Raw genomic sequence first — 12,396 nt, forward strand, 5'->3', positions numbered from 1 at the left:
AAATCAATGTATATATAACACAGACTCACAGACACAGAAAACAAATTTGTAGTTAACAAAGGGGAAAAGGATGTGGGGAGGGGCAAAATAGGGGTATGGGATTATCAGATACAAACTATTACGTATAAAATACATAAGCAACAAAGATATATTGCATAGCACAGGAAGTTATAGCCATTATCCTGTGATAACTTATAATGAAATGTAATCTTCAAAATTGAGTCATCACAGTGTACATCTGAAACCAATATAATATTGTAAATCAACTATTTCAATTTCAAAGAAAAGAAACACTTGGGGATAATTTAAAAAAAAAAGAAAAGAGGGCGATATTTTATAAGAATGAGTTTGGGAGGAAGATATATTTATTATAAACTCCTTGGTGGCTCAGATGGTAAAGAATCTGCATGCAGTGTGGGAAATCTAGGTTTGATCCCTGCATTGAGAAGATCCCCTGGAGAAGGGAAAGGCTACCCACGCCAGTATTCTTGCCTGGAAAATTCCATGGACAGAGGAGCCTGATGGGCTACACTCCATGGGACTGTAGAGTCGGATGTGACTGAGTGACTAATACTTTCACTTTCAAAGCACCCAGTAACAGAGACCAAAATATGTGCAGTAAAAATTGACAGAATTGAGGGAGAAATAGACAATTCAACAATAATACTGATTTCAATCACATTCTCAAGCAGATAATGTAATAAACTATATAAATAAAGGACAAAACCACACCATCAACTCAATAGACAGAAACAATTTGACAAAATCTAACTAACATTCATTCAATATAAAAAGCTCTCATCAAGCTAGAAGTAGAAGAGAACTTCCTCAACTTGACAAAAGACATCTACGAAAATTCTGCAAGTAAGTACCAAACTTAATAGTCAAAGACCAAATGTTTTCCCACTAAGATCAAGAACAAGACAAGGATGTCTGTTCTCTCTACTTTATTTCATATTGTAGTAGATGTTCTATCCAGGGCAATCATGCAAAATAAAATAGAAATGAAGGGCATTCATTCTTATTGGAAAGGAAAAAACCACTCCTTTTATTCACAGATGACACGATCCTGTATGTAGAAAATTCTAAAGAATCCACACCAAAAAATACCCTCGCTATAATAAAAAATTTCATCTAGGTCATAGGATACATGGCTGACATGTTAAAAACTCAGTTTCTCCATGTCAGTATTTATAGACACCAGCAGTGAACAATCTGAAATGAAATTAAGAAAAAAATGAATGAAATTAAGAAAACACCTCCATTTGTAGTTGCATCAAAAATAAATACTGTATAGGTTTCATAAAAAAAGTGTAAGATTTACATACTGGAAATTCTAATATCGTGTTGAAAGGAATCCAAGAAGAATAAATGAATGGACAGACATTCTGTGTTTATGGACTGAAAGATTTATTAAGATAAAAGTTTCCCAAAATTGATGTGTAGATCCTTTGCAATATCTATCAAAATCCCTGCAGGCTTTCTTACAAAAATGGATAAATTCACCCTTAAATTTATATGGGAATGCAAAGGATTAAAATAATATCAAAAAAAGTACAACATTGTAGGAGGACTCTATCTGATTTTAATAATTATAAAGGTATATTAATCAAGATAGTGCTATTTTACTATAAACATGTTTTAGTATGTGAGATGAGTATACTTGTGTATCTCTCTCTCTCCATATATATATACACACACACACACACACACACACAATCATATATATATACACATACATGTATATGTTTTTGTCAGAGAAGGCGATGGCACCAACTCCAGTACGCTTGCCTGGAAAGTCCCATGGATGGAGGAGCCTGGAAGGCTGCAGTCCATGGGGTCGCTGAGGGTCGGACATGACTGAGCGACTTCACTTTCACTTTTCACTTTCATGCATTGGAGAAGGAAATGGCAACCCACTCCAGTGTTCTTGCCTGGAGAATCCCAGGGACGGGGGAGCCTGGTGGGCTGTCGTCTATGGGGTTGCACAGAGTCGGACACGACTGAAGCGACTTAGCAGCAGCAGCATACCTTTTGTGTATGTATGTGTGTACAATTTATATATGTAATACGTATTTAAAACATACTCACAGAAATACTTTTTAGCAATAAGAAGGAACAGAACACCATTACATATTGCAATAGGGATGAACCTCAAAAACGTAATGCTAAATGTAAAGGCCAGATTCAACAGACCACATATTGTATGGTTTATCAATTTAATGCATTAAAATGTGAGAGAAGCAGATGATTGGTTGCCTGGGGCCGGGAGTGGTAACTAGTATAAACTGCAATAGGCATAAGGAATCCTTTTGGGGTGATGAAAGTGTTCTAAAACTGAATAGTAATAATGGCTGTACAGCTGTATACATTTATTAAAATTCACTGAGTTGTACACTTAAAGGGATGGATTTTATGATATGCAAATTATAACCCAATAAAGCTGTTTAAAAATAATTTTCCCATTGTTAGGCATGTAACTCCCACTGAATTTTTAAAAATAACAGCTTTATTGAAATATAGTTCATGTATTATACCATAATCTATTCAAACGGTACAATTGAATTGTTTTAAGTATATTTACAGAGTTGTGCAACCATGACCTAAGTCAATTTTAGAATTTTTCATCAGCTTTTCCTCAAATCCCATCCCCCTTATCACCTGCTATCATACCATTCCCAGATGTACTTTGTTTCTACAGATTTGTCTATTTCAGATATTTCATATAAATGCAGTAATACAATATGTAGTCTTTTGCGACTGGCTTTTTTTCACTGAGCATGTTTACAAGGTTCATTTATGTTGTAGTGTGTGTTAGAACTTCATACCTTTTTACAGACATATAATATTCTGGTATATGGATATAGCACCTTTTATTTATTCATTCATCAGTTGATAGACATTTACATTGCTATCACTTTTTGTCTATTATGAGTAATGCTGCTTCGAACATTTGTGTACAAGTTTTTGTTTGGTTATCTGAGGAGGCCTTACAAATAGCTGAGAAAAGAAGAGAAGCGAAAGGCAAAAGAGAAAAGGAAAAATATACACATCTGAATGCAGAATTCCAAAGGACAGCAAGGAGAGATAAGAAAGCCTTTCTAAGTGATCAATACTAGGAAATAGAGGAAAACAATAGAATGAGAAAGACTAGAGAGCTCTTCAAGAAAGATAGAGATACCAAGGGAATATTTCATACAAAGATGGGCATAATAAAGGGCAGAAATGGTACGGACCTAACAGAAGCAGAAGATATTAAGAAGAGGTGGCAAGAATACACAGAAGGACTAAACAAAAAAGATCTTAAAGATAACCATGATGGTGTGATCACTCACCTAGAGCCAGACATCCTGGAGTTTGAAGTCAAGTGGGCCTTCCGAAGCATCACTATGAACAAAGCTAGTGGAAGTGATAGAATTCCAGCTGAGCTATTTCAAGTCCTAAAAGACGATGCTGTTAAACTCTTGCACTCAATATGCCAGCAAATTTGGAAAACTCAGCAGTGGCCACAGGACAGGAAAAGGTCGGTTTTCACTCCAATCCCAAAGAAAGGCAATGTCAAAGAATGTTCAAACTACTGCACAACTGCACTCATCATACATGCAAAGTAATGCTTAAAATTCTCCAAGTCAGGCTTCAACAGTACATGAACCAAGAGGTTCCAGATGTTCAAGCTGGATTTAGAAAAGGCAGAGGAACCAGAGGTCAAATTGCCAACATCCATTGGATAATCAAAAAAGCAAGAGAATTCCAGAAAATCATCTACTTCTGCTTCATTGACTATGTTAAAGCCTTTGACTGTGTGGATCATGATAAACCATGGAAAATTCTTAAGGAGATGGGAATACCAGACTACCTTACCTGCCTTCTGAGAAACCTGTATGCAGGTCAAGAAGCAATAGTTAGAACTGGACATGGAACAATGCACTGGTTCAAAATTGGGAAATGAGTATGTCGAGGCTGTATATTGTCCCCCTGCTTATTTAACTTATATGCAGAGTCCATCATGAGAAATGCCGGGCTGGATGAAGCACAAGCTGGAATGAAGATTATGGGGAGAAATATCAATAACCTCGGATATGCAGATGATACCACCCTTATGGCAGAAAATGAAGAGAACTAAATAGCCTCTTGATGAAGGTAAAACAGGAAGGTGAAAAAGCTGGCTTAAAACTCAACATTCAGAAAACAAAGATCATGGCATCTGGTCTGATCACTTCATGGCAAATAGATGGGCAAACAATGGAAACAGTAAGAGACTTTATTTCCTTGGGCTCCAAAACCACTGCAGATGGTGACGGCAGCCATGAAATTAAAAGACACGTGTTCCCTGGAAGAAAAGCTATCACAAACCTAGACAGTATATTAAAATGCAGAGATATTACTTTGCTGACAAAGGTCCGTCTAGTCAAAGCTATGGTTTTTCCAGTAGTCATGTATGGATGTGAGAGTTGGACCATAAAGAAGGCTGGGCACTGGAGAACTGATGCTTTTGAACTGTGGTGCTGGAGAAGATTCTTGAGTCTCTTGGACTGCAAGGAGTTCAAACCAGTCAATCCTAAAGGAAATCAGTTCTAAATATTCATTGGAAGGACTAATGCTAAAACTGAAGTTCCAATACTTTGGCCACTTGATGTGAAGAACAGACTCATTGGAAAAGACCCTGATGCTGGGAAGGATCAAAGGCAGGAAGAGAAGGGAATGACAGTGGATGAAGTCATTGGATGGCACCACCAACTCGATGGACATGGGTTTGAGCAAACTCTGGGAGATGGTGAAGGACAGGGAAACCTGGCATGACGCTGGACATGGTTGAGCAACTGATCAATATTTAACATCTCTTGGGCACATACTGAGGAATGAAATTGCTGAGTCATCTGGTAACTCTATGCTTAAAATTTTGAGGAATTCCCAGACTGTATTCCATAGTGACTACAACATTTTACATTCCCCCAGCAGTGTAGGTTCAATTTCTCCACATCCTGCCCCACATTTCTAATTGATAGCCCTTTTTTATTATAGCCATCCTAGTGAGAACGAAGGATTATCTCATTGTGGTTCTGATTTAATTTTTTCTGATGGCTGATAGTATTGAACATCTTTTCATATGCTTATGGTCATTTGTATATCATCTTTGGAGAAATGTCTGTTTAGATCCTTCATCCATTTTTCAGTTGGTCTATTTGTCTTTTTAATGTTGGGATGTGAGATTTCTTTATTCTAGATACAATTCCCTTATCAGATCTATGATTTGCAAATATTCATGAATTGTTTTTTCACTTTCTCCATGGTGCCCTTCACAGTAAAAAAGATTTTGATTTTGATGAAGTCCAATTTACCTAATTTTTCTTCTGTAGGTTTTGTTTTTGGTATGATATTGAATAAAAGATTGCTGAACTCAAGGTCATGATGATTTGAGCCTATGTTTTCTCATACAGGTTTTATAATTTTAAGTTTTACAATAATGTCTTTAATCCATTTTGAATTAATTTTTGTAAATGTGTGAATTAGGGGCCTTGACTTAAGAAAGATATAAGGGCAGAAGTTGAGAGAATTGAGAATTAGATAAAACTATCCACTCCCTATAGTAATGGTTGTGGTCTAGTAGAGACTACATGCAAAATTCATGTATGCATGTAGCTAATTTTTTCTACCTATACCAAGCCATTCAATCTTACACTCTTTCTGTGAAGAAGGGGAGCAATTCGGATGTAATGCAGAATGGAAAGGAGGATATATTTTGCTCAAGAATCATGGGAAACCAGTGGCAGAGTCAAAATCAGGCAAAGATAATTGATTTTCAGGCCTCAGTCCCACCTTGTGGCAAGAATACCCCTACCATCTGCTTTTCTTCCTTCAATTAGTATCAAGACACTCTGGTTGTAACCCACCAGAGATATTTCTCAGCCTTCTTTAGCTAGGTGTGGCCATGTGACTAGTGTTAGCTAACAGAGTATAAGATAAGGCGATCTACTTCTGGGTTATATTTTTAAAAAAAATAAATGGCTTGCCCTCTATTTCCTCTCTCATCTTTTCAGGTCAGACCTCAGACATGGTGCTAGTACACTATTTTTAATCACACGGTTGAAGAATACATACCAGGACAGTTGGTTCTCAACTGTGACTGAGTATTAGAATTATCCAGGGGGCTCTTGTGTTTGGACCCCACCTCAGAGATTCTGAGGCTCAGACAGTAAAGCGTTTGCCTACAAGGCAGGAGACCTGGGTTCAACCCCTGGGTCAGGAAGATCTCCTGGAGAAGGAAATGGCAACCCACTCCAGTATTCTTGCCTGGAAAATTCCATGGACGGAGGAGCCTGGAAGGCTACAGTCCAGGGGTCGCAAAGAGTCGGATACGACTGAGTGACTTCACTTTCACTTTCCAGAGATTCTGATGTAATTGATTGAAGATGCTACTTTGGCATCAGGATGTTAAAAGCTTCCCAGATGAATCTAATACCTGGCCAAGGGCAGGTACCTTTATTCCAGGGCAGTAGTTTGTAAACTTTAGCATGCATCGGCATCAACTGGAGGACCCATCAAAACTCAACTTTTCTGAGGCACCACTCTTAGGTGTCTGATTAGGTCTATCTGGGATAAACCCCAAGAATATGTATTTTTGACAAGTTCCCAGGTGATGCTGCTGGACTGGACATACTTTAAGAACCTACAGAGATTTCAAAGCAGCAAGACAGAAGGAAACTGTCCCAGTAGCAGGATGGTCTGTTTTCCCTAAACCACTTGCCTCCCCTATACTATTACTTGAAAAAGAAATAAGTTTATTCTGAACCACAATAGCAGCTTAGCCTGTATCCTAACTAATACATATCCCTTGGATCACAGTGACTCAACAGGAAGGAAAATAAAGGTATAGTGGGACCTTAACAAAGGTTTTTCTCATTTCATGCAGATCCACAAATGCAATTGAAATCCTTTAGGCTTTAGAGAGATTTTCCTATGAGAGAAGGATGGCTTGCAACACTGCACTGTTTACAACAGAATCTGTTTTTGTGTGTGTGTGTGTGTGTGTGTGTGGTAATTGGTGAATACAATCCAGAATTCTATTTTAGCAGCACTGTTGAGGCTGGAAGGATTACGATCCAAGTAGGTAGTTAAGTTACTTTCCCCATTTAAGTCCCAGTCGTAGGTGGGTGACCCAAGCATTCCATGCAAATCTTCTCGTGTCCAAACCATAGCAACAATTTTGAAAGATGTAGAAAACCTTTCTAAATAGCACAGAGGTTGTAGATCCATTTTTTTTTCTCTCTCCTCTCCTGTTCATGCGCTAATACAAAGGGGACTTACAGCACTCCATCTCTTTCCATTTAATTTTCATAAGAAGACCTTGGCTGTTTATGGCGCCAACCTGAATGCCAACTAATGACACCAACTGAAGAGTCTTGGGCATTTGTTGGGCCAAGAGTGAAGCTGGTAGGAGCTCGCCTAGTGGGAAATAAGTTTCAATCCCAAGCTCTTTCTGGTAGAACTCTTCGCTGGTACATAATTATTTCCTGAAAATCCATAGTATTAAAAGGGGGTGGTCTGTGGGATCGGATGGCTGCAAAATAGAAACCAACAAGTAGAGAAAAAGAAGGAGCTCACGTACCTTACAAACTGGCTGAATAAGGCGGTCGTGTTCCGGATGATCCGAGCAGCCTGGGACTCCTCACGCTGGCATCTCTGCAGGGTTAATCCATCATCCATGTGGCCTTCCTGATGGAGTATGACCTATCCCGGGGCCAAGGACACCAGGGCCAGGTTACATTGGACAGTCAATGTTTTTTGCAGTATTTTCCTCATCCCTTGTATTCCTTCAATGGACCAAGTTCCCCTGTGTTCATTTTGAAAGTGGGACATTAACAAAGTTATTTTGTCCATATACCCTATTACTGATATATGATTCATTCCTGAGACACAGTGCTTTGATGAAAATGAAATTTTATGTGCCACTATGGTTTGAGTTACAATAAATTCCTTGGGCCGGTATGGCCAATTTGAATGGGTGAAAACAAGTTTTATGATAGATTTTTCTCTTAAAATGAACACAAAAACTTATCTCTGGAAATGAGAAAAATCACTATATTCAGAGCCTTTTTCTCCAGAGATAAACCAAGGAAGTGGAAAGACAAATTAAAGTAAAATCCTCTAAAACTTTCTACTGGGATGAGGTGTGGCTTTCTCTCCTGAAGGATGATGGCCACACTGGGTTAGTTGACTGGAACCAGGGAAGCAGCTTGAGACAGTGGTTTGCTTCTCATGGAGCTAGAGAGGGGGTTTGAAAGCATGGGCTTAGGTACCAGCCAACCTGACTTCTAATCCCTCTAGGTCACTTCTCAGCAGTGTGACTTTCAGCAAATTATTTAACCTCTCTCTGCTCTGACTTCACCATCTGCAGGAGGACTTATTTTAGTGGTTTGTTTGGAAGACTAGACGATTTACATGTCAGTCATTTAGCATGTTACCTACAATATAAAAGGTATTCAATGAATATTTGTTTTAAGGGACAGCATATTACTGATCTCAAATCAGTTGTTAGGAAGTTAAGTATACTTATTGCTCACAAATGACATCATGATACATTGTTGTTGTTTTTTTTTTTTAAGATGGGGCTAGCAGCTTTTGGTGTGGAGGTCAGTGCTTTGTTTTTTCTCTTGAAAGGGCCAACCAAATATGTGTGGTTATTAACTGGGATGGTTTGACCCTGATTCAGGTCAGGGTCAAATTCTGATTCAACTTCCTGGCATGGTTTCCTCTTGATGTGAGTAAGTGAAGTGAGACCATCTGTAGGTCCTAGGGAAGTGGGGTGGGAATCAGTCAGTTTATATGTCAATTAAACAAAACATGTGGCTCCAAAAAATATCTTTAGAATAAGGGTTTTTGGTATCTCTCATTTTTAGCACAAATAAACAACCTATTTCCTCATTTCCAGGTGAAAATCTCTCATTTGTATTCTTCTGAAAATGCACCCTCATTTAATGAATTCACCCAGGAAGAAGCATGCTGGCTTGCATAAATTTATGTTCATTTTTGAAGAGACCTGCATCTCATCTATATACCGTAGCTTAAGCATTAGCAAAGGATGCCCTTACTATTGGATTCACCAACTCTTTCAAAACATTACTTTGAGATTCCCAGCAACTGCTTATCAGTGTTGCATTTAGATTTGGCAATACATCTCACTAGGTTTACTCTGGCCTTAGTCCCAGCTTTTGGGTCCCTAAAGACCCACCTCCTTATGTTTTGCTTGTTCAGATAACACATTCAAACCGGCCAGTCAAACAAGAATGTAATGAGAAATGGGGGAAATGCAGCTGTTAGAACGTTGTTATGATGTGTCCTATTGATTGCTGCAGCTCACGTCCTAAGGTCCTTTTTTCTTTCCTGGAGGAATTCCATTACTGACAGCAGAAAGCAGAAGCCCAAGATGGCAATGGAAAGAGGGTGCTTCCTTAAAGGTGGCTACCATTCATCAGGTTTCTCACTATGTCTATTTCCCACTGGTTTTTCTAAATTCCTATTTTGTTTCATAAACCAATTAACAAGATTGGACATCCTTTGTATTGTTAGAGGAGAACTTAACTTGTTCTTCAGGAAATGGAGCTGGGAAGCCCTGACAAAGGCTTAGCATTAGGGCATCATTAGAGAGAGTTTCTGAAAGCATCTCCCAAATCCACATTCCAGCAGTTAGATGGACCTACGGACTATGGTCCCAGAAGAAAAAGGCAGGGAGAGGCACAATAAACCAACATCATAAACTGGGGTCTCCCCTAGTTGACAGGGTCCTTCAAGTGCGTCCCCACCTACCCAGAGTTAGAGCCCAGATCCACAAATTCTACTCTCTTTCAATATCATCTTTATCTTAGTAGGTGTGAAAAATTGTGGAAACTCTGGATGATATTATCATACTCTTCAGAGGATTGCATTTTCTTCTGATAGGCTGTTAGGGTAGATGATCAGGTTTTGGCATCTATTTTCCATTTGCCCTTACTCCTGGGGTATAGCCCTTATTTGGAATTCAATTGAAAGTCCACTGTATTTTCAAGGCCATTCCAGCCCGAGGGACTTTGTACTCCAGCCTCTGTCTCCCTAGCACCGTCACACTGTTCACATCTCTGCTTTGCTCTTCTCCACCATAGAGAAATATCATTTTCTGTTTGCCATCTTAGCTTTATACCCTATTCCTGGTCTGCTTAAGATACTAGGAGAAACCGCATTTGGAATTTCAAGTTCATGCTTCTGTGGCTTCCTCCACTCTGGAATATGGTCCCTTAAGTCTCAGAAACCTCGGCTGACCTTACCACAATTATGGCTCTCCAACCCACAGAACTAACAGGCGATCCCATTTCTTGTGTGGTATCTCAGCAAGACACTGAGGGCAAAGTGGTGATACAGGAGGAACTCACTTTAGTGCACTTCCATTCTAGTGGGATCTTCAGCACTCACGTCCTGGGTGTCTTGCTGTTGAAGTCTTCCAATGTTTCCATGTTTAGTCCAGCCTTTACAATTGTTGGCAGAGGAAGCTCTGGGCTCCTACAAGCAGTCTTTGTGGTCTCGTATTCTGTTTTCTACAAGCGAGTCTCTGTGGCCTCGTGTTCTATTTTCTATCTCCTTTTCATAATTTTCCCCTTTCCTCGTAAATTTTACTTTGCACAAAAATAAGCTATTACCTTATGGGTTCCCCCCAACCTCCTTTCTTACAATAACCAGCATTCTGGGAAAATTTTCATCATCTCCATATTAGGCTGACCTACACAAACTACATTGTACAATGTTTCCTAGAACCTTATCATGGGCCTCCTTGCCTATCCAAACCTGTGCTTTGTAAGGGCTTTTTTTTTAAAGCATGACTTGAGCATCTGTTTCCTGATTCCTATCAAAAGAAACCCTACTATGGCAGTTGACTTTCTGGAAAAAAAAAAAGATGTTCTGTGTATTCAAGCTGGATTTCCCACTGTCACAGGCTGTAACAGATCTCTGAGACCTGGATCCATTCTCTGTGGATACGGTATCATTCAACAGTATCTCATCTTTCTGCATGTTGGTTCCTGTGTGCTTGTTATCATGCAATCTGCATCTCTCTGTAGGGATTCTGTTTAGTCTGTATATTATGAAAACTGCATAGTAACTCAATTATCCACTTAAATGAAAGGAGAAATGATGTGGATAATCCCCAAATAGCATTCTACCAAAAGTCATTTAGTACAGGTTCTAGAGCACAAGGATCGTATTGTATCCCCTCTTCACAGATTTGTCATCTATTTAACTTTTTCTTTTTCACACTGAATATGAAGTCAAAGTAACCACACTAGGCTACACACTCTGTTACAGAAATAATTCTTCAGAATAGTAAGAATTTTTGCTTAGTTGCTGTGTCCAACTCTTTTGTGACCCCTTGGACTTGTAGCCTGCCAGTCTCTTCTGTCCATGGAATTCTAGAGGCAAAAATACTGGAGTGGGTTGTCATTTCCTTCTCCAGGGGATCTTCCTGACCTAGGGATCCAACCCACACCTGCATTGGCAGGCTGATTCTTTGCCACTGAGCCATCTGGGAAGCTGAGTAGTAAAAATCCATCATGCCCACCTTATTTCCACAATCACTTCTCATGCCTAGTTGCTTCAGCCTTTCTGACCCCTCACCTTTCTTTTCAGAGGTCCCAGGCGGGATGTCTTGGCATCTTGTGCTTTGTAGGTCACCCACAGACCACTGGCTATATGTTGGACAAAGCAGACAGAGTCTCCATACTTGATTTCTGGGACTCCCATGCCTTCTATATCTCGCTTGTGACTGGAATCCAATTTCTCCTTGATTTCCTATTTCACAGAAAATGAAACAAACGTAGGCATGTCTGATTAAATAGAAATGCAATGTATAAAACAGGTCACTGGTGCAGAATTTGTAAGCCAAGGAACCGATTACCACAAAAATCATGATACGCCTGTCCATGCCAGGATTTTAGAAAGGCTTGCTTCCCTTATCTGCTGCTAATTGTAAAATCAATGGATTTCATGTTTTGGCTACTTTAGTGATTATTTATATCCATGGGAAATGGAGGCAGCCTATAGTGTCTCTCTTTGGTTCTGGTTTTATATAATTCCCCATTATGTTTTTTTTACTTTTCCTCATCCTGACTTAGATAATAACTCACCCTTAATGGCCAAATAACTTATTTTCAGCAAGTTGTACCTTTGATAATTTTAATAGTTATATAAAAGCCTTCATTTGGGGCTTTAAATATATCTGTTAAAATCATATAAATATCTTTTATAGAAATCAGCAGAGGAAACAGACTCTTGCAGAAGGTAGGGGGCTACTGTGCCTTACGTCTAATGCAGTAATTGTTGTATTAGTTTATTTTATATTTTTTAGTTTTTTTTTTAATATTTATTTGGCTGTGC

At 39.0% G+C, this 12,396-nt stretch overlaps 1 protein-coding gene across 1 annotated transcript in view; it reads right to left on the minus strand.

The window, feature by feature from the left end:
* RYR3 (ryanodine receptor 3) overlaps nt 1-12,396 on the minus strand; it is a 558,656-nt gene that overhangs the window by 268,741 nt on the left and 277,519 nt on the right. Inside the window, exons 11-12 of the mRNA XM_015473104.3 lie at nt 11,638-11,811; nt 7,607-7,728 (exon numbers count right to left, since the gene is read on the minus strand). Coding sequence (XP_015328590.2) covers nt 7,607-7,728; nt 11,638-11,811 — 296 coding nt within the window. The remainder of the gene's footprint in view (nt 1-7,606; nt 7,729-11,637; nt 11,812-12,396) is intronic.

Source organism: Bos taurus, chromosome 10, assembly GCF_002263795.3.
Source record: "Bos taurus isolate L1 Dominette 01449 registration number 42190680 breed Hereford chromosome 10, ARS-UCD2.0, whole genome shotgun sequence".
Classification (NCBI taxonomy): Eukaryota; Metazoa; Chordata; class Mammalia; order Artiodactyla; family Bovidae; genus Bos; species Bos taurus.